The following is a 23,198-nucleotide window of genomic DNA, read 5'->3' on the forward strand; positions in this document are numbered from 1 at the left end:
AAGGGTGCAGTTCAGATTGTGAGACTTGGTTCGTTTAGCTGATTTGATCAGCTACAGTCCAAGTATTTGATCACAACTGGTTTCTTGCCCAGCTAAAGGAATGACTCCGAGATCTAGACAATGCATGAAAAATGCAAATGTAATCAACACTGAGATCATTGTCGTTAATTCTGAGCACCGTATACACCATTAGTGAGCATAAAACCATTTGTACACAGGCTCTTGGAATTTACTCACAACATTGCTCTTAAAACCAATACGGTGAAGTGGGAGGTGTCATTGCTTGGGGTCCCAAAAGCCATCCTTCAAGAACCTTGGAAAGCCAGGTCTCTTATTTAGGAGTCCAAATATTTCCTTTAGGCAAAACTATTTTTAGGCCAGTAAATTTGAAATGGACCACCACTGCATATATCTATCTCATATTAGATAACAGTGATAAAGAATTTCAAATTTGTCCTCAAGAATTATATATGTCATCTCTAATATTATTTTTGAAGGTAGAGCAGAGCAATATTTAGTGACAACGTGACAGAACAACGTCCTAGCCTGAACTTGGGACAACAGAAAAAGTCAGTTCCCTAGAAATGTACCCATACGATGAAATAGCTCGCTTCACTATGATGGCAAAACGAAGCGGCTTAGAAATTCAGAGGCATCCAGTCATGAAGGCTAAGTCAAGCTGTAGGGGTACGGGGTAATCTTTACAAATGAACAACAGCTTTACCTGCAGAATCATGTCTATGGGTGGCGAGTATCAGCTCAGGGAAAGGAGGCTACTTCATTCCATAAAGTCTCTTAAGTCATGGGAAAAAGTATTAACCACTTAACAGCAGGAATGCCTACACTGCATTTACATTGTTTCTCTTGCTGTAAATACAGATGTTTTAAGTAACAGTTCTCCTGTGTTTTGTTTCTACTGTCAGATGAACGGAAAGTACACAACGTAAAAAATACCAAAAGCAGATGAGAGTATGCATATGGTAAAAGATTATATGACTCTCTGCAGAGAGCGCTCAAGCTTTTCTGGAAGTTTCTGTACATAAAAATGAGATCAATCTCACTTACCTTCAGTGAAACACAATAGTAGGATACAATCTAAATCTATATCGATCTAAATATTTGTCAAGAAATAACCTTACTGCTCAAAGACTGAACATAACACTGAACATTCAAGTTTACATATCTTCAGTTTTCAGAATATATTCTATAATAATTTATTACAAGGAATGTTCCTCTGCTGTTATTTCAGTTTCACCCTGAAATTGATTACTAGTCCAGTTTACAGGCTCATGCCTCCCTGAAAGGAAAGAATAAATGTTGACAGTGGTGTTTGTACCTTCGTCTGTGCATCAACAGCAGCTCCTTGGTTAACAAGAACCTCTGCTACGTTGACCCTATCCTCTTGAGCAGCCAGGTGGAGTGGCGTCAGTCCACTCTGCAAATTAAAAGCAACAAGTAACAATCTTCAGAGGAGGCACACAAATACTAAAATGCAAATTCAGGTATCAGTAAGATGCAAAACAGCCTATGGAATTTAAAGAAATTATAAATTCCACTTTCACTGTGCAATGTGTTTCCTAATCACATTTGTTGATTTGCAAGAAAGTACAATTTGAAAGGCAGGAAGAAAATGTTTCTTTTACACAAGGAGCATTTCCTCATGCAGGCTTAAATGTGGGATAGCAAATTATAGCATTTTAAGAAAAAGTTGCATAGTATTTTTTCACCTCCTGACTAATTCACTTCCTTAGAATGAGTAAGATTTTAAAAGACATATTGAATTATTGTGTTTTCTAGAAGTAATGTCACTCAGATTTATCCTTACCTTTTACTCCTCTGCTTGATCATTTTCAAACACAAACAGAAAAGATAAAACTATATTTCTCTGAGTTCAGGTCCATTTCTCTCCACCCAGGGAGCTACAGAGACTTGCTAGATGACATGTATTGACACTCTTACTTTTTGTACAGCTCATTATTTTCCTTATCTGAAACTTGAGATCTAAAAAATCCTTAAAACCTCAGAAAGCTATGCAACTTTCTGTCACATGAAAGACTTTGAGTAAAAGAGGTAGAAGAGAGAATCTGCTGATGGGATGTTGTTAGGAATGGGAAAGAACATCCTTTACTTGCAAATTACAGTTCTTTTTCTCGCCTCCTGTTCCTACTGCCTTTAGTACCAGTGACAGAAGAGCAGGTGGCAGCAGTTGCCGCATCAGGCAGAAACGCTGGCTAAGTTTCCTACCCTTGAACCCAAACTCATGTCCATGGTGCACTTGTTACCAAAGGCGGTTATCCTAAGAGCGTCCCACTGTACTGTACTCAAACATGCAATCCTGATGACAATGCAGCTTAGGTGGGCCACATCACACAAATCCTTAACAGTAACCAACTGTGAATTATCTAACGGAGCCTGGATATTATAGGCCAAACCTTCTAAAAAGGTTTAATAAGTGCTCAGTGCCCACGATGGGGCTCTGAGGATTCAGCTCCCAACCACTCTGTGGATCGTGAAGAAAACAAATGTTCTTTTTATTCCCATTGCAAAAGTAAAAAGTTAGTGTGCTTTAAATACCTGCCTTCAAATGTAGGTGCTGAGCTCGAAGGAAATGTGCATCCCTAAGTGAGTACAGGGGAACTATTTTCAAAAGGTGGTTTTATAGCAGTATAATGAGAAACCAGAGACTACAACTGAAAACTAACAGTGAAGGATGTTGCAGGTAATTAACCTTTGATGGGACTGCATCAAAATGCAAAGCAGCTGCAATCACGCTCTCTGTATTAGCCTCAGCAGCAAAACCACGACAGCCAATGTGATGCAGAATGTGTACACGGCAAATTGACCTGGGGAGATACAAAGTACATCCTGCACTGCATAAGTCCACACACTTGATTGAGACGGGGCGGTGGTGGTGGGGGTAAATCAACATCTGCAAGACAAACTTCCTGAAGGAGGGCCCAAAAATAACCAAACTGTGAAGTTAGAAACAGGAAAACACAACAGCCCTGCGCAGCATCACCCACAGCCTCAGAGGACACTGAGTCTTTCTACCTGCTGAGAATCAGAAATATTTTCCATGAAAAATTTGTCTCTTGCCTTTCTACTTTAGACACATAAATCCATACTGAAACTGCACTTTACAACATCTCTGATGTCTAGTGGGACATTTCAGAATTAAGAATTAAGGCTGCACATTTGCTAGAAACATTACTACAGAGCAGACGAATAGCCTACAAATTCATACACGTAGAAACTAAAATCTACCAACTTCCCTTTCCTGCCCCCAGAAGAAATTACACCAAAAGTCACTGTGCTTTAAGAAACACCCCATGGGGAGGAAGAATCACTTATAACAATGAAAGAAATCTCAGCCAACCTTGCTGGTTTCATCCCATAAAAAAAAAAATCAACTTCCCCTAACAGGTTAGTTGCTACCATTGCGTAAGGGGCAGGCATACATCTAGAGGCTCATAAATGACACATGCCGCTGAACAGATGTGTCACCCCACAAACTGCTGAGGGGAGGAAGACATTTTCCCTCTGGGCTTGTTTTGGCAGACTAGCATAACATGGAAGGGAGGGAGACGGATTAATAAGTTCCTCTGCAGCGTGTGCTATGATCAAAACTTGGGTACTACGACATACAGTCCATTCAATGTGACACAGCATGCCACATGCTGCTCTCTTTGCTAGAAGAAACAATGATGTATATTCAAACACCTGTGTCATTTTCAAAATGTGCAGAATCACAGTGGACAAAATTTAATGCAGGCCCCTACCCTTCTCATTACCATGTTTGTTTATTGCCTTAGCACCAAGCAGGGAGAACACTTACCTTGTTGCTGAGATTTACGTTAGCATTTCTAGTAAGAAGCAATGACACCATGTCCACGTGGCCGTCCTGAGAGGCAAGATGTACAGGGGCGATACCCTGCCTGGTTACAGCATTGGCATCAGCACCATATTCCAGCAGTGTAGTTGCTATGTCCATCTGGTTTTTCTTGGCAGCTATGTGCAGTGGCGTATAGCCATTCTGTCAACAGAAAACACTTCATTGCAAGCCACTCATTAAACAATGTGATAAATCACTCTTCTGTACCAACCTGACTCAATGAAAGTAAGCCATGAGTTCTAAAAATTCTGTCAAACATAGTCAAATACAACATTAACAAGTTGTACAAATGAATGTATCAGAGCTTTAAGCAATCTGGTTTTGGAAGTACTGCCACAAATAGGAGAATTCTGAAAGAAACTTTTGAGTTTGGGAAAACACGTATCTGTTCAGAAGAGCACAACCTATAGCAATAGGAATTTGAGTTTCATTTCACAGATATTTGCTACTTCTTAAACGTACATAAAATCTTCAACAAACAGAAGAGCAGAATGTGTGTTCATAACTCAGAACAGCTGTTATTGTTCGTTTTTTTCCCCATTTCCTAGTGTGAATGAAAGCATTATGTACATGAAATATGGCCTTTCTTGCAACATTTACCCTAAACTTACTGACAGGGTGGTTTTGTTTAGATCAAGGGAAAATTAAAGCATATAACTTTAGAGTCTTGCATTCTTTATTTTCCTTCTGATATGTGTACGTAGTGAGCCTACTACTAAAATTAAAAATGCAGTATCTACTGCGTGATAAAATTCTATAATTTTTAAAAAAGGATAGATTTGGCAGAAAATAGATAAATAGATATAAAGAATAAATGATTAGCATGCAAATACCAAAACACTAAGGTATGACCACAGTTTTTGGTACAGATTGCAACCCCTCTTTAATCAAGAAATTTGTCTCTCAGAAACGTATTAGCCCTCCTTCTAAAGCAAATGGCAAATATGCAGATGTATGCATGTGACTAAGGAGGAAGGCTGGAGGGATGAGACCCTAGCTGCATTTTGTAAGGTATCATAAGTACCGTGTACATCTCAGATTACATGGCCCAATAAAATCTATCTAAAGGCATAAAGTATTCATCTGGCTTGGCTCCTCCCTGCGCCCTGTGGGGCAGCGGGGCTGGACGATACGGGAAGGCAGGTCACAACAAATGCAGGGAGATGCAGGTAGGAGCAAAGAATAAGTACACAGGGGCACAAAAATTATTACAAGAGAGCTTGCTTTAACAGTAATCTGGAAGCGAGAGAGACACACAGCACTAATTCCACGTGGAAAAGGTTCTATAACCCTCAAAATTCAATTCGTATTCAGTTCAGATCTTAGATACTACGGTATTGCAAAATGACACCCGGGAAAGACAGTGTCACAATTAATAATGGAAGTATAGGGCCATTGAATTTTCACTTTGAAGATAAAATGCTTCAGGAAAACCAAACAGAATCCTCTCCCTTAGATTTCCTGCACGAGACTGACATGTAAAACACACATCACCACATAAGCGCCTACTAAATCCTAAACACTACATATTAAATCCTGTGCATATGCTAAACTGTGTAATTTAAATGGAGCTCATGTATATTTTGTAAAATAACAAATGCAGTTTTCAAGTCTTTTCCTGAGAAATGGACATATATTGCTTTCAGTGGAATGGAAAGCAGCAGGTTGCCAACAGAAGGCAAAAAGAGAGCTGAAAAATAAAAGCTGAAATTCAACTCAGTCTCAGTCTGCATCTTCTCCTCATGATAAGGGCTATGCTCTGTCACTACACATAGATGCAGAAGGGAAGGGAGAAGTTTGGAATGAAGCGGGGATTGGGTTATTCTGGCTGCCAGGGAAAAGAGGTAAAAGAAGAAAAAGGTTAAAGATGAAGAGACAGAGAAAAACTGAGGCTTTGGGGGTAGCGGGGAGAGGAGGAGAAGCATTGTAAGGTGGATGCCAAATTGAAATTAGGCACAAGCCTAGTTTTGGCCAATGAAAAAAGAAGAATGGTTCATCAGAATAACTGTTCGTATCACAGCACTGTACTCTGACATGGCTGCTTCCCAAACCCTTTCACCAATCACTGTTCAAGGCAAATGCTGCCAGACCCAGGCTAATGATCCAATCCTAAGATCAGTGTTAAAGACAGAAGCGTCACAGAAAAAGCAACTGTTGATGAAACTGCGGAGCCAGTGATGAGATATGACATAACACATTTATTTATTAGACCACATTTACAAAAGAAATGGGAAATTGTCTCCTGTTACCATCATCATCTTTCAGATGACTGCACAGTGGGTGCCTAAAGCAACAAACATGCTACCGTTAATTTCATTTTGTATTGATGCTCTACTTGGTGCTGCTGTGGCTCACTTGCTGCAGAAAACTAACTAATGCTTTCTTTTAGAAAGACATAGCTGGCACTTGAAGGCCTGAAGTAGCAGCTGCGAAACTGTTCTGTTACAGATGGGGAAGCTAAGGTGACCTGCCACATGAGCTTGTGCAATTTTATACCATAGTCTTCAGTGCTTCCACCTTGGTTTAGGCTTCCCAAGCCCTTGGCAGTGCCTGCTGCAATGCCTGCCCCTACAGGATGCACAGTTTCCACTGGCAGTTTCTTTCAGTGAAAACTGGGTCAGTGTCTTCTCATCCCCTTCAGAAGGCCCTTTCTTCCCCACGTGGCATTTGAGAGTGCTGTGTTGCAGTAGTAAAAGATCAGAGATCACTCCAGTTCACCTCCTGGGGCACTGCTCTGGCAGATTGCCACTATCGACATTATTGATTTTAGACTGTGTCGTTGCTGCTGGCTATCCGTGTTTATTTAACTTTCATCTCTTTTGCACTATAAGCTCTGGGATCTACCATGTATGACAGACTCCATCCTCTTCTTTAGCCATGCAGAAGGCCTCTAGTGTTATGGCTGTATTCAGTCATGTGTGAGAGGAAGGCAATCAAGAAGAGCTGTCTATCTATGATACTGGCTTTTCCACTAGCTCTCCCTTTTCCACCATGTTTTTTTGCAGTGATTTTAGGAATGTATCTGGGTTGTTTCAGATGGGGCATTTACCCTGCACTTACCCCATTGAGCCTACATATGCTTCCACCCTGTTTTACTTATTGCTGCTGTCCAGCTATTGATTATTGATCCATACATAAAACTGCGATCCACAAAAGACTTTAAGCTTCTCTAAATTCTTTCTTCTACTCAGAATTAGAATACATCTAAATATTTATTCTTTCACATCCCCTGAAATCTTACACTACGTGTTGTCTTGCCTACAGTAAATTGCAATCAAAGCAGGGCTGGGACTAGTGGTATTATTTTCTCACCAGTCCATTTACACTGGAGTAGAAGTAGTGTGAAGCATATTAATAATTATATACATCATACTGAGAAACACATCACATCTCAGAAGTCATCCTGTGTCACAACACAGGAGAACTACCCCTGTTTAGCAAGGCATTAACTCCAAGCTTGCCCTGCACAGAAGTTAAGATGCAATGATATAAATTTGGCTGGGTTGGAGAAGGTATTGAGGAGAGTGGGCAAGGGAAAGCAAGGCTCTGTATTTGCCAAGACTGGCCTTTATTGAAACTAGAGATTTTAAATGTTTCTACATCTATATTTGCCTTTTTACTGCTATTTTAGTCCCCTGCTGAGTTATTCTAAGAGCTTTATGTGGTTATGAGACATTAATAAACAAGGTCGCTGAGCCCCCTGTAATTGCAAGCATACACAGTCTAGAAAGAACAGAGGTAGACAGGGAATAAAGTGACACAAAAAGCCTAGGTATTGTTCCCCCAGAGTGACCAGTACTTGTACCTTGGCAGATGCGTGAGGTGAAGCTCCCTGGTCCAACAGTAGGAGTGCCACTTTTTGATTATCGTAGTGTGCAGCTACATGCAGTGGAGTTAAACCGCTCTAAAAACACATGCAGAACAAACAAGTGCTGTTACAGACTCTCTCCAGGGAAAACTTAAGAGTTTGGAAAATTGGAGTAGATAAGGTGAAAAAACACATTTGTTATTCATTCCTGTATCCAGAGTCTTTCATAACTTCAGAATCAAAAAATAAAACAGAGATTTGAAAATCCTTACTGATCTGTGAAAGTCCTTTTTACTGTTCCCAGGGAAGATGAACCGAGAAGCACATATCTGTGCTAACCCCAGCACAGAGCAGGTAAGGAATTTTGACCCTGAGGTCACACCCTCGGCAATGTTTTTCTTTTACTGCAGTGGATAAGTAAACTGTTCCTTGGATCTCTAAAAATCCAAGCTGGGCTGGTTTAAAAAGACTGAGGTCCTACTGGGCTTTGCCCCCTGTCATGAGACCTGGGACAGCAGAGCCAGCTGCCTGAATGCTCTGATAAGGACTGTAAACAATCTGGGCAGGAAGGTAGGGAAATGGTTTGTCTCCATTCCCCTGGATGCATACAGAGAAGACACAATTTTGTTGTTAATTAATGACAATAAAAGTCGCTTTTGACAAGAGTTTGCTGACTCTTGGCAGCCCCAACAAGGACTGAAATATTACATGAAACCCATTCCAGTTAAACCCAGGCTGTGGATACGAGTGTGATGGTAAGTAGATAGAAGGATATTATTAGAACATTATGTGCATTTAGATCTTTGCTGTGCAAGTGGCAGTGGCTTCTTCTGTCCTACCTTTCCAGAAGCATCAGGAGATGCATTCTTCTGAAGCAGAAGGTTGGCTACCTCAATTTTTCCATATTTCGCAGCCACATGTAGAGGAGTAAACCCTTTCTGTAAGAGAAAGCAGTTTATATAGCAGCCTTGGGCACTCTTTTTCAGGTCAAGGTTTGTTTCTGATCAACTAGGATACTCCTGTTTCTATCCATCCCCTTACATAGTCCTGAGTACAGGCTGCAAGTCTGCAGCTTCCCAACTGCCCTGGCAGGTCTGGAGGCCTTCCCTTGCAAGGTAAAGCCCTATGTATATTAAAACAACCGTAAAAAGCAAAGAGTCAGTTCCTTTCTTCACACCACCAATGACCCAAGGACAAGGCTGGGTAACAGCTTATCAACTTCCATCAGGAATTTCTGTCCTGCATTCCTTTCATTCCAAGAAAACGCACGTCCGATCACTGGGATATGTTATACATCAGGCTCTGAGGTAAAAGCACAAGGCTTTGTACCCTTTAACAAAATGTAGCTCATTCTTACATTATTCGTATGTGTATATGGCTCTTGCAGTATTTAATTCACAAGTAGCACTTGCTACAGGTATATTTTAATATTGAAGCTATCACTTTTACAACTGCCTTACCTTGGTAATGATAGATAAAGATGCACCATGATCCAAAAGAACAGAAGCTACATCTTCATGTCCTTCTCGAGCAGAAAGATGCAGGGGCGTATAGCCAGACGTCGTAGCTGCATTTGGAGATGCTCCTTGCTGGAGCAGCTGCTGTACTATATCTGCTTTTCCCAGTCGAGCAGAAATGTGCAGTGGCGTCTGGTCATCCTAAACGTAAAGGAAACAACACAGTCCTACATCAGAAAACTACAGCTCGTATTTTGACAGAAAAATATTTGCTCAGATCCTATCACTTTTCAAAATTGCAGACGAGCATTAATTCTACTGAGGTCTTACCTCGTGAATATTGCATGCTGACTTTCTCTTTGTCATATAACAAAAATATATTGTGCTTTGTTGATGCATCACAAAATATTCCAGACAGGTACATAACCCATAACAGTAAATAAACTGATCAATTTTCTTAATATGGATTTGCCTCACTTTGCTTTGCCAATGAAGTGCATTTGAGTTTCCTGTTGAATTTGAGACCTTTCTTAAAACGCGGTGAATGCATAGCTCTGTTCCTCATATCTTGATCTCTTTTATGATTCCCAGCAACATTTAACAACTCAGTCAGCAACCTGAGGTGCTTAGCATATTATTGCTGAGTAACTTGCATTAAGTATCATATTCTGTGCTTTTTTACTGGTGAACAATTTGTTTGGTATTTTGCAGATAGCTTTACAGTGGATGTAACTGAAGATAAAGCACGGTGCTAGAATTCACTGTCATTTTCGCACTGCTCATTCAAAACACAATAATCCTAATAGTTCTACGTATAGGGGTTGCTCTGTCATAAGTCTTGCTGTACATTTATTTTCCTTCAGTGAAAATATTGTGGTTGGTTGTGACCTTGTTCTGAGTGTCTAATAGATAATTTCTTCCTTATTCATTATTTGGGTTTGTATTTTTTTCAGTTCTTTCTTGTATTTCATTCTCAGTTGGTACAACCTTTGGATTAAGCACACTATCGCAACAGTATGCCCAAGAAAGCCCACAACCTTATTTTTTCCTGTTCCTCATAAACCTATTCAAACATCTTTCTCTCCCCATTTTTCCCTGCTGAACTTCCTACCTTTTGAGCACTGCTACCCCACATCCTGCAGCAGAAGAGGTCTGGGCTGTTCTCTGCTGGGGAGACTTCTGCCCATGCCCATCCTACAACACTTTGGGACTTAGGATGAGAGAGCATCAGGATGTGAAAGTTGCTTCTCTACAGGGAAATTCTCTTCTGTCTGGTGGAGACCCTTTATGGCTCTTAAACCTTTCCAGTTTATGCCTATTTCCCACAGACTTCTCACGACGGATGTTAGCACTGGCGTATAATCTATTACTTGTATTTAGTTGTTATTTGTGATAACAAATTGATCACAGGCAATAGTTTGCACAAATTAATTCCTTGTGTGAAATTATTTAGAAAATATTTGCATGACTGTGGTTCTGAGCACGAGCTGTTCACTTTCACGGCTGTCTTTGGAGATTTACAGACCACATGATTCACTTCTATTGTCAGATTGCTTGCAGATATGAAATCTATCTGCTATAAATATTTAGTCAGAGCTCCTTATAAGTAGATACTCTTACTGGTAACTTCATTTGTGAGCCAATTCACAGTCGAAAATTTCACAGTGAAAAAAAGATTTCTTTAAAAATGGTATTAATTTAATTTAATTTAATTATTTAATTTAATTTAAGACTGCTATTTATTGCACACGTTTATCTCCTTCCCCTGTCTGTTTCCTGGAACTCTTTTATTTCCATAACTTTGTATGTTTCTTCAGCGGCTCTTGACCATTTCTTTTCCCTTCTGTCTTATCTTCCTCAATTGCAGTCGCTTCTATAGGGTCTGTTTCTTCTTTTCAGCCCTATGCTACATCCCCTTACTGTGTCTCCTTTCTTTAGAAGTATAACTATTTTTGAATGCACACAGGCTGATGCTTTGGGGACATGACAGGAGATACCAGCAGCATAGGATTTGCAGTTTTGCAGAAATAAAAGCAGATTTCAGGCATTCCTCCCTCTCCTTGCTTCCCACCCCAAAACAAAACTCTTCAAACACAGAATAGTTTATATTAAAAGCTGACAAAAAAACAGGTATGGCATCAACATCTCCTGCCTTATCTCTTACATACAGATCACTCATAGCTACAGTAAGAGAGTACATAACAAAATATCAGTTGTCATTATGCCAAGGCCCTTGGCTTCATCTCCCTTTGTCTTCTCAAAAGACACGTGCAAGACGAATGTGATTACTTGCTCGGTTAAATATAGATAATCTAGGGTTATCATACCTGGCCCATCACCTTACCTTAGCTTTAGCCTCCACCTGAGCTCCATTTTGTACCAGGTATCGAACAACCTCTGTTTGGCCAGCTCTGGCAGCCATGTGCAGCGCCGTTTCTCCTCTCTAGCATGCAGTAGCAAAAACAAAATACCAAAAACATTAAATATTAAAAACACACTGCCGGAAAAACAAACCCCAACATATTTCATAAATGCACAAATACTAGCGACCCAGTTCAGAATAATCTCCGCTAGAATATTTTGTATCAGTTGTCTGTGAGTAAGATGGGAGATAAAGTCAATATTTGACCTCTTAGCTGTAAGCTACAAAGCAATTTATTTTAGGGGCAGTTTCCCAATACAATAGTGCCTTTGTCACTTGTCTTTTGCTGAAAAGAGACAGTGCAATTTTTGTATTTACTAGGCGTTTACGAACAGTGTTAAAAATTATATCCTTTTAAATAAAGCCTGATTTACTCAAACAAAAAAATCATTTCAAACTTTGTATATTCAGATACACATATTTTTGGCATTCCTCCTGCTAGGCCCTATGCCCTCACTACCATTTGTTATCTGACAAGCACTGAGATAAGTGGACAAGAGGAAAAAAAATCATTACCGAGTACATTAATCGAAGGCTTCACGGACTTAATGGAATACAAATCAAAGGAAACCAGAATAAATTCAGGAGGGGAAACTGCTTTCTACATTTTTGGACATCAGTATGTCTTTAGGTACAAACACCTGCTAATTTACAAATGGTGTTGCATTTTTAAATAATCTCATAGAATTAGCTGATGAAGACTTTAATAAAAGACTGTCTTTTAATTGCACCTGTGTATGGAAGGTGAAAAGGAGATTTTGAATCCAAACTGCTAAAAAGAATCAACAAGCTTCTACTTCCCTCCCGTTTCCCGACTTTCAAATATCCATCTAACAACGATGTTTTTACATCATTGTTCAGTTTTTACACATGCCCTGGGAGCCTTGGGGCACACAGTGCACATCCAGTAGAAAAGCGCACTTGTATGGCTGTATGGACACAGGCAATATGTCCCCACAATCTGCTGCAATCTGTTGATAACGGCAGAACTGCCCTTAAATGGTAGACCCCCGGGGTCCTGGGAAAACAGTGCTCAACAGTCAAGTACACATCTCAGAAATCACATATGAGAAACTACAGTACGTTCTCATTCTTTACTTCAGAAAATAAAGAGAATAGAGTTGGCTTAAGGTCAGCTTCTTTTGAGGTTTCCTCAACCTGTCAAGTACCTCCAAGTAGGAGGCTGCACTTTCCCAAGACCCCAGTAGGAGCCATGACTGCCACGGAGGTGGATGGCAAGCACCAGAATTGGGCATTTCCCAACAGCACTGTTCCCAGATATTGTGATGCATTCATAGTTCTGCCATGCTGAAAAGAAACCAGTTACTCACCACATTGGTAGTGTTGGGTGATGCTCCATGATGCATTAGCTGCGATACAATATTTACATGTCCCATGAAGGCAGCAACATGGATTGGAGTTAGGCCCGACTGAAAATTAAAGCAAAATCAAACTTAAACACCTACTTCCACATTCCTTTACAATAATGCCATGGGGGAAAAAATAAGTTATTCCAAAGTAAGCAAACCCAAGGACTTGCTCTTCTGACAGGATCTTATCTTCTCAAAAACATATACACATGCTTAAACTAAAGGGCCCACAGAATTGGGAACATCTATGAGCATGATTCACAAGCAAAAATAAAAACATTCTAGGAATTCAGTAATTTTTTATCAGCTGAGATCAACTGCAGCTAAGCAAGATTTCTTCCTTAAGTTTTTGCTAAATATCATTTTGTAACAGAAAAAAAAAATTAAAATGGGTAGAAGTATTCCTGGTACAAAGACAAGAATTTCTGGAACATTTAGCTAATGCAAAAAAGATGCCGTGTCCGTTGTCCCCACCAAACCCAGTTGCTTTTGGGTGAACAAAAAGGCCTATTGAACTCAGTGGTGAGCTCCATCCCCACTGTTTCTCCAGGAGAAAGGGAATTCAAAACCGTGGCATCCAGCCAGAGAGGCACAGCCACAGATGACATGGGCTAAAGAGAACTCCCCCTTCCCTCAGGACTTTGTGGCACCATCACAAATCTGCACCACTGCTCCTATACAAAATATAAAAGACCAACTGGAAAGAAAGAGAGAGAAGGAGAAGGGGAGGGGGAAAAAAGGAGCAGTCATTTAGCAGGGCATGACCTCAAGGATTTTGCTTTAGAAATCCAATCAATAGTTAATATTTTTTTCCAAGTAGCATTACCCTAAAGCCTCTTCACAGCTGTTTCTGCACAGCTGTAGCAACAATCAGCCAGAGGCTGCAGAAGGAGTTTTGCTACCAGGAGAGGGAGAAACCCCAGTGGATCTCTGGAAATCCCCTGATTTAGGCAGCTTCCCCATAATACACACAAGTCCCAGGAGATGAGGAGAAAACACACTTTTGCTCCTTTCTCATGCAAACATGAGCAGGAAGGAATAATGACTGGTTGAGTATGTAATTTCTTTTCCCTGTTTCACATAATTTAGTAAATGCTTTTAAAATAATAGACTGCAGGAAATACAACACATGTGTGTCATATTTGACCACAAACACTAATTCGTGCTGCAGAGGTTCAAATCTGCAGCTGAAAAGGTGCAGTATCTACAAATGGAAGTATGGAATCTACCTGGAAAGCAGAATTTACCATAGAAAAGGCAATAAGCATTACCTTTAATAAAGTTTATATGTAACGATGACTATTTGTGACATTTGGTACCGATTCCTCTTGTTGCATTTACACTGCTTACTCAGATCTCGCAATCCAACACTTGTTTGCTGTCAGATTGCTTTGGGAGGAATACTGTGAAGCTTTCTGGCCAATTTGTTTTGATGGCCAGATATAATCTATCTTTCTTACTAGAGAAATAGAAGCTTATGTATGGATGCTAGGTTCCAGCTCATAATTCTGCCTGGAAAATTTGTTACCATATAGACAGCCAGCGAAAGAGGCAGGCAAGAAGGTAGAGCCCTGCAGTGAAGTACCATGAGGAATCTCAATAAATATAGTCAGATGTGGTTTGAGATCATGTGAGATCATGGTGAGGTAACAACAGGAAATAAAGGATGAGCTCTTGCTTTTGGAAAGTTTTTGCTTGAAAAAGCAATTCAAAGGATACAGATCAGACTGTCAACATGGCTTACTCACAAGACAGTGTAGTTAAGTGTTGCTGTTGCTTTCATTCTTTTAATTCTTTGTATTCAAAAGGGATAAAACTGAATAGATACTTTTTCTGCTTCACAGCTGACTGACTAATATGGAGGACAGACATGGCACCTCTTCTGTTAAGGTTTTCTTTGCACCTCTCATTTGCTAACATGACTTCAAACTAGACTCTGCAAGCTGCATCCATAAGCCCTATGGCTTTTAAAAACCAGTCTGGAGATGTGTGAACTGTAGCAAGGGCAGGCTCAGTTGAAAGCCAGGAAGGGAGCTGTATGATTTACTACTGGATAATTAGAACAAAAACCCATGCATCAAATGAAATTCATTTTGGCGACATGAACTGCTCCCAGTCATATCTTGTTTAATCAATGGAATTATCATTTTCAAACCTGGCTTCTTCTTCTGTGGTCATACATTTATGTATGTGACGTTTCCTCCCAACTTAGTAGAGTATACACACACACAAACCAAATTTTCCATAGGTACTTAATTAATCTCTAAATTGTGCTAATAACTGGGTGTAGACCATCTCATGCTGATTAAAAGTAATAGCATATTGATTGCTGTCTAACTGATTTGTGATGACGCGTGATGGTGGGTGAGTATCATTTCTGGGTGGAAAGCCAAAACAAGGTCTGTGAATTAAACCAAGTTTCCAAACAGGAGTTGAGCACAGTCTTCAGCTTCATCTCCTTAACAGGGCGAATTTCATCTTCTGTGCATTAAATTACAGACGAAAATTCACAGAAATTATAGATCTTTTTTTAAAATATGTTTTTAAAATTGTTTTAAAATCTGTTATGTTTCACTCGTTATCCCCACTGTATTCTCAAACTATCAATTGTTTGTGTGTTGTGATTCATTAGGGCAACAGACTTTATTATTCAGTTTTATTATTTGGTAATATCTAGTTGAAAATAATTGTCGACTTGAATGGTAGTACATGCTCTTTCAGAAATATATGAAAAAATAATCAATATAGTTACGATGAATTTTGCAGGAAAAACAAAGACAAATGTGAAAAGACCACTTCTTACCTCAGTCACAGCTTGGATTGATGCACCATGCTTCAGAAGAAGTTCCATCACTTTTATTCTGTTCTTCTTGCAGGCAATGTGAAGAGGTGTGAAACCATTCTGTAAATGAGAAAGAATATACTCTTTGAAACCATGCATGTCATGAAAAAGTAGAATAGGTCATGGAGTTCACATACAACATTCCTGTATTTTAATAGAACACCTCCCAGATTCGTTTTAGCTTCCCTCAATTGTTCATATAAAAAACTTGGAAAAAGACATATTTCATATAGCCAGTTTTAGTTATGAAATATATTGTGCACTCCAATAGAGAAATTATTTTTCAAAATTCTTAGTTCACATAAAACTATCAAAAGCTTCTTTTTTGCTTAAGGATATTCACTGTTAACTGTGTGGGGGGTTTTGTTGGAGGTTTTTTGGGGGGTTGGGTTTTTTTTGGTTTGGTTTTCTTTTGACTTTTCAGAACTGCTGATAAAAAGAGCACTTTACCTTCACAAGCTCTGGCATTTGGATCCTCTCCTAAACTAATTTTACTACTTTTTTTTTTAAATTTGTTATCTCCCAGTTTACTGTAATTACAATTCTTTTGCCCTCTCCTTAAAAAAAATAATTGTATGTGCAGCAGAGCAAACATTTAAAACTACCATCTTATTTGGCATGAGATGATATGACAGAAAACAAGTAAACCAGAAAAATAAGCTGTCCAGAGCATCCACGGCTGGTACAATAACATTAGTGCACAGAATGCTGATGCCGCTCTGTATATTCATCAAAAAAGCCTTTGCAGAACAATTCTGAAAACAGCTGACAGAACTGGTCCCTCGGATCTGATCAAAATTAGCTTTTTTACCTGCCATACAGGAAAGAACATCATATGCTTTTGTAATGTGAGATCTGTGTAATTGTCTGTTCCAGTTAAGTGTGAGCAGCTCCCAACTCCCTCCTTAGCAGTGGCCAATGTCCAGGGTAAGCTCAGGTGTGTTTCAGGGAAAAGCGAGCTCAAGCTCCAGATACTGCAACTCAGGCTCCTTCTACTTAAACGTCCTGAGTGGGAGTCAGGACAGAATAAAAGGAAACATTAAAAGATTTCAGGGAAAATGTAATTTGTGGCTAGGTTACCAGACTGATGGGAGGCCACTGCCAGCAACCCCGACAAGCTAAACCTGATGATGTTTTGATTATTTCAGAAGACGAAAATAAATATTACAGGCCTACAAGCCTCCCCACTTGCTGGTTATAGTGAACAAACCCCATGTATCGTAATACCTCGCCCAAAGACACCTGATGACAGGTTGATCTGACACCAAAAAAACCAGAGGGGCTGAGAGAAGGAAATCTATGGAGCCTGTGCTGTTTTCAAGAGAGTCAGTCCCACCTGGCTTGTGAAGGTTTCAGGAGCTCACATAATATTTCAGGAATTGAATGAATTAGTAGCATCAGGCTTTGAAACCAACAGTCAACCCAATTAATGTCAGAACGTAAATTTATTTGGAACAGTTATTGAAGAATAAATCAAAAAGACATTTTAAAAACAACGGATTGCAGGTATAATTTTGAGCAAAATGCATCAATGCATTCAGTTTATATGCAGTTTAATTACACTAACAGATTTTGTTGCTGAAGTTGTTTTTAAAAGTAGAAAGGCATGTGACTCCATCGACATAATTATAAAATACCACAAATATTTGTTATGTAACTCATTCCTACTTTTTACTGTTTCACATCTTTGAGAGCTAATGAAAACTCTTGCAGTTTTAAGCATTGCTGATTATTTTACCTTTACAAACATTCAGAAAGTGAAAATTCTCTCCATACCAAAAACTACAGCAGTTACGGCTGCAGCTGCTTCATGTATTCAGAATCATAACGAGCTACCAGGAGGCAAAAGTGCTCTAGTCATACTAGAAATTCATAAATCACTGTTGACTATCCGTAAGCAAAGGTCTACTCTGATTGCATGATACATTATTAACACTTTGAACCTCGAGCATCCTCTCTTGGACTGCAGCAATACAACATATCCTCACTGTCAACCATCAGCAGGCAGAAAATAACTCTCAAATAAGTCTCACCGCAACATTGGAAGAATGTTTAGCTGTGAATAGCAACCCACTGTGTACTCACCAGTGCTTTGGCATTAGGATTAGCTTTCTTGTCCAAGAGAACCTTGGCAACTTTGTAGTGGCCACAGTGGGCGGCAACATGCAGCGCAGTCAGATAGTCATTAGTGACATCATCTACAGGCACGTTGTGCTGAATCAGAAGCTGAACACAGTTTAGATGATCTCCTTGTGTTGCCATGTGCAACGGAGACAAACCATTCTGTGAACAAAAAGACCCAACACTGATGGGTTATAGGAAGCTCAGAGAAATGAAACTCCTCCACGTTGTTCTTAGAGCATTTGTTCTATGAAGAATTTTACAAGCTCAGAGAGCACCCAAATTAAACTTAACATTTCAGTGTAACAACGAGGGTTCTTACTCTGGCAAAAGCCACGTGGAATTTGGAGCTTGTTTGGTTAGAGTTTGTAGGCAGTTCGACCTTAAGAAAACACTCATACCACACCAGCAATGCTCTAAAGGTAGGTTATTTCAGCCAGCGTAGCTCAAATAAGTTGCTCGAGTTAAATGAGTTATGTAAAGAACAGCACTTTGTGACTTCTAATAGTTGCTGTTTCTAAAAGCTGCATTAAATTCACTGCTCTAACGTAGCCTGCATATACCAGGCATGAGAGAGCAGGTCAGAGCATCACTGCAACCTTCTTCTCATCCCTCCACTAGTGTTTTCCTGCATTTGGGTTCACGCCTTGCACCACATTACACACCTCTGGAGACCATTCTTCCCAGACAACATTGGTACAGCAGCAAAAGTTTCAAGTGCAACTGGGCTAAAAAAAATCTGAACAAGACCACCATGATGTGACCTACCAGCAGCAGTGGTAAAAAGTTCTGTTTCATCAGGGAAACACCTGAGAGAGGTTCTCGTTTAAGAACAAAACCTGTAACAAGAATTGTTTCTTGCACTGCTTACAATAGTTATCAACAAGCTGACAATGTATATTACATTTCCAGAGTAAACACACAGGGGAAATAATTCTCAAAACTTTAAAAGACTGACCCTATTTTATGACAAAAGATTAAAAAACATGATAGAATGAAAGAAGTCTTGTTAGCAGAGGTGCATGAGCTCCTTAGATAAATCTCAACACAACTTCTTCCATTTGTATTCTGTTTGCTTTTTTTACTTAGTCCTTCTAATGGCAAAATTAGATTCAAGTGCAGGAGCTATTCTGGTAAAAAATAATAGCGTATAATCCATAAATGACTGACAGTATGCAGTGTTTGCCATCATGAAGAAGCTGAAACTCTTGCTCACAGATGTAGTGCCCTCATGTGACTGCAGTTAGCAAAGGCAAAGTAGCAACGTCAAACCAGCGGAGGTCTCCAGCTTTCTGAAACAGATGATTTCTTTCTTCTCCCTTCCCGTGGACATTTCATAACAGTAATGACAAACATTCAAAATAAAGGTGGAAATACACAGTGAAATAATTTTTGAAATTGACACGGAAGAGGGATGGTGAAAGCAAACAGGCTAATACTGTCAGAATTTGAAAGCCATTTGCATTCAGAGCTGAGAAGCAGACATTCTTGGACACAGTTTTATCTTTCAAGTAAGATTATCTCATGGGCATCTCAACTGTGATTTATGTTGGCTTTGGATAAGCCTCTCTCCCATTCCCAAAGGCTACTACAGCAATTATCTGCATGGAAGCTTGATACTAGCAATGCATTTTAAATGTTTTCACTGTCTTCTACTATAGTTAAACAGGAGAATAATAATAATAAAAAAGATTAATTTCTTCCAGCCACCAAGTCCTCCTGATAACAGTTTATAACTGCTGATGCTTTTCAGGTGATAGTGAAAAAATCATGAAACTTTATGCACTATTCTGTTCCATTTTTATAAGAACGATCCTTCAGGTGAAAAGTATCATTCTTCACAATAAGAGCCAAAAAACCACACTGATTAATGGAGTAAGAAATTGAGAAGATGACATGGGACTCCCTTATAGGAGAGGTTTGTACAAAAGAGGCTGACATTGATGGAAACGAAGGGAAGAAGCAGAGCAGCCACAAATCAATTTGGGAAAATCAGCAAGATGCTTGACAAAAATCTGTCATGGATGAGAAAAGTGCAGCAACTAGCCAGACTTTACACAAAAGAGCAAGGGACAAGGCTGGGTCCTAAAGAAGCTGATGAAGGCAAAACATCATTGGAATATCGTCTTTTATTATGACCTAAACCAGGCTTGCTCTTAATTCTGTTGTAGTAGAAGATACTCTGCAATCTTACACAAGTCAGCTAATATTTCAATGCCTTTGTCGTCCCACTTTTAACATAAAAATATTACATATAACAACGTTCTCCTGTCCCATATCCATGTTGTGAGAGACAATCCACTAATGACCCTAAGAAGTGATTTAGTACTTCAAATGGAGCCAATACATAAACACTGTTATATTACTATTTTTATGAAGATTGCTTAGAAAACACTAAAAAGTGAAGTTCAGGATTAATCAATAATGACGACAGTCATACAATCATAGGATTGTCTAGGTTGGAAAAGACCTTTAAGATCATTGAGTCCAACCATTAACCTAACACTGCCAAACCAACACTAAGCCATGTCCCTAAGCACTGTGTCTACCTGCCTTTTAAATACCTCCAGGGATGGTGATTCAACCACTTCCCTGGGCAGCCTGTTACACATGATATCTTAAAAACTGTCACGTGATATCTTACTGTTACCTGACACCTTAAAAAAAAAACAACAAACCAACCCCAAAAAACAGAAGAGGACCACAGAGATGAAATAGAATACCAAAGGCCTGACTAGGCAAACATAAAATTATCAGTGATACATAGCTTATTTTGTAGATGTGTTAAAGGATTTTAATCAGGGAAAGTGCCATTAAGTCGGGGGGGGGGGGGGGAGGGGGGGGAAGGAAAAGAGCCAAAAAAGACTAGAAAAAAAACAGTAATTAAAAAAAGATGGACATTGATACACGGTCATTTCTCATACAGAAAATCATTGGCATACTCAGGACTAGAATTCAGTTTTCCTTTTGCATGTAGAAAACCCCAGATTACCCATTAGACCACTGCCTCCCCTGAAAATAAATCTAAGGTTATTCCAGGGCAAAAAAGGGTTAGCACTACACTAATCTCCAGCAGGAAATAGCTATCAAACTGCAGTCTGGTTATTCTTCTGAGTTTTATATACTATGAGAAAACTTTGTGAAATTCAAATTCTTTCAAAGATGTGCCCTATTTCCAATAATATATGACTTAATTTGAAGAAAATGGAGCCACATATTTTTGCAGAGGACAGTACAACAGTTTAATGCCAAATGAACGGATTCATTTATGTCATTCAGAGGTACCCCTGCTTCTTATCTCACCTTCTGAAAACAGTACAATTAACATATCAGAGGGAAACTCAGGAAGACCTGCACTTTCTTTTGTTCACTTTTTAACACATAACATAGTTTTCCCTCTTTCAGAGAGGAGGCTCCCATTTGGCCAAAGGTGTTTATATAAGCCTCTGCAGGTCCCCAACCAAAGTGTGTCTTTCAGCCTTAGGCTATTTCAAACCCATTCTCCCATGTTCTCCTCTGCCTGATTTTGGCTAGTGACCTCTGGGCCAGGCTGTGTGAATCTCCTCAGGAAGAACAACAAATTCAAAACCCACAGGCCATGAACAGCAGGGTAAGTTTAGGTGTAACACCTGACAACACGAAATCTGTGCGACAAAGAAATATAGTTTCTTAAGAGAGGTTCTCATTTATGACAGTGGAAACCAAAGCAATAGTGTTTAGTGTTTTTTTTTTTTCTTTAAGTATTTACTTGAGCTACCGGAGAGTGTGGAATAGCCTTACTCCTTGGAGTATGAGCTCTAGGCTCTGAGAGTGGCAGTGGTGTGGATACGCACCCCAAGGGGCTCCTAGACAGCCCCCTGCTGTCTCCCCCTGCTCGTGAAGTTTGCGAGTCCATGGAAACTCCACATGCAGAGGATGGGTGGATCCTGTCTGTCAGATTACCCATGACAGCACTTGCCAGTGACTCACTAGGCAGGGGAAGGCTGGTGCCAACCTCCCCAAACAAATGCTAAATATATTCCAATAAGGGGGGAAAAAAAAACAAAGAAGAGGGAGGAGAAAAGCAGAATATAGAAGGGCACTGAGACAGAATAGGACAGGATGACAGAAGAGAGAAAAGAAATAACAGAAGGAAACAAGAAATGTTGTTGAAATATACTGCTTGCAGACTGCGAGAAAAAATGTAGTGGAAGGTTATCTTGGGAAAGTACCTCAACAAACTGCACAACCCAAATGTCAGCCCTGAATGAGAAAGTCATGGATTGTAGTGGTGTTACAAAACAGACTGCTGCACTGAGATTTAAAATTAGCAGTAACAGCACAGCAGAGACCACCACCACCGGAAGAGTTCTGGCAACTGCGTGCTTTAATGCCAGCCCTTGGGTCTAAAGCAATCTGCACGCTCTGGCGCAGGTGATTTGAAATTCCCATGAAGAATTTTGCATGATAAACTGCAGAGAGATAGAAAGTGGAGAAACTGGTAATCAGCCCAAGTCCTAAGGAAATATGAGCTGTCTCTGCAAAGAGACATTGCTCTATTTTTATCTCTTATCTCTAGTCTAGCCTTAGGGCAATTTGGTGCAAGCTGAAGATATATTGTGATCACCATGTATTTATTTCAGGATAGATACAGAGATTTTAAACTACTGAAATTCTGAGGGATAGGGTACCATCCATGCCTTTTTGCTTGGCGCAGAAACCTTTTCTTGTGTACCTCATTTAACACATTTTACATACGCAGACGTGTGCTACATACGGCATTCACTTTGGAGATCTCCCACACAGTTACTTTAAATAGCTATGAAATAGGAAAGTTATTGTCAAACCCTTAAATATATGAGACATACAGAATTACATAAAAAAGAAAAAAAGTACAAGGATTATCTCAGCAGAAAACAGTACCAGTTACCTTTGTTTTGGAAAGAATAGGGGCACCACGATCCAGCAGCATTTCTACAACCTGCTCGTGGCCACTTCTTGCTCCGCAGTGGAGGGGGGTCAACCCATCCTGTGGGACACAAGCATTATAATCGATTAGTTTCAGACACAGTAAAATCTTGTGCACTTTCATAAAGACCTACGATGTCCTAAGAAACTAATTAATTCCTTTAGGATGTGCTCCTACACAACTGGACAGCTGAACCTGTTTATTCAAATGGACAGAGTACATTTTGGCTCTGATTTTCTAAACATGTAAACAGTCATATTGAATTGGTGCTCATGCAGTGAGCTGCTTCCAGGCCCTCACGGTACATGCATAAAGTGGTAAATACACATACAAGAAAA

At 39.7% G+C, this 23,198-nt stretch overlaps 1 protein-coding gene across 8 annotated transcripts in view; it reads right to left on the reverse strand.

The window, feature by feature from the left end:
* The window catches only part of ANK3 (ankyrin 3), a 381,671-nt gene that overhangs the window by 95,310 nt on the left and 263,163 nt on the right, over nucleotides 1-23,198 (reverse strand). For all 8 annotated transcript variants that reach the window (XM_063337713.1, XM_063337717.1, XM_063337716.1 and 5 more), the window contains 10 exons: nucleotides 22,822-22,920; nucleotides 17,877-18,074; nucleotides 15,753-15,851; nucleotides 12,911-13,009; nucleotides 11,502-11,600; nucleotides 9,161-9,358; nucleotides 8,540-8,638; nucleotides 7,698-7,796; nucleotides 3,836-4,033; nucleotides 1,337-1,435 (listed from right to left, as the gene is read on the reverse strand). In XM_063337713.1, coding sequence (XP_063193783.1) covers nucleotides 1,337-1,435; nucleotides 3,836-4,033; nucleotides 7,698-7,796; nucleotides 8,540-8,638; nucleotides 9,161-9,358; nucleotides 11,502-11,600; nucleotides 12,911-13,009; nucleotides 15,753-15,851; nucleotides 17,877-18,074; nucleotides 22,822-22,920 — 1,287 coding nt within the window. The remainder of the gene's footprint in view (nucleotides 1-1,336; nucleotides 1,436-3,835; nucleotides 4,034-7,697; nucleotides 7,797-8,539; nucleotides 8,639-9,160; nucleotides 9,359-11,501; nucleotides 11,601-12,910; nucleotides 13,010-15,752; nucleotides 15,852-17,876; nucleotides 18,075-22,821; nucleotides 22,921-23,198) is intronic.

Source organism: Chroicocephalus ridibundus, chromosome 6 (assembly GCF_963924245.1).
Source record: "Chroicocephalus ridibundus chromosome 6, bChrRid1.1, whole genome shotgun sequence".
In the NCBI taxonomy this organism is placed as follows: domain Eukaryota; kingdom Metazoa; phylum Chordata; class Aves; order Charadriiformes; family Laridae; genus Chroicocephalus; species Chroicocephalus ridibundus.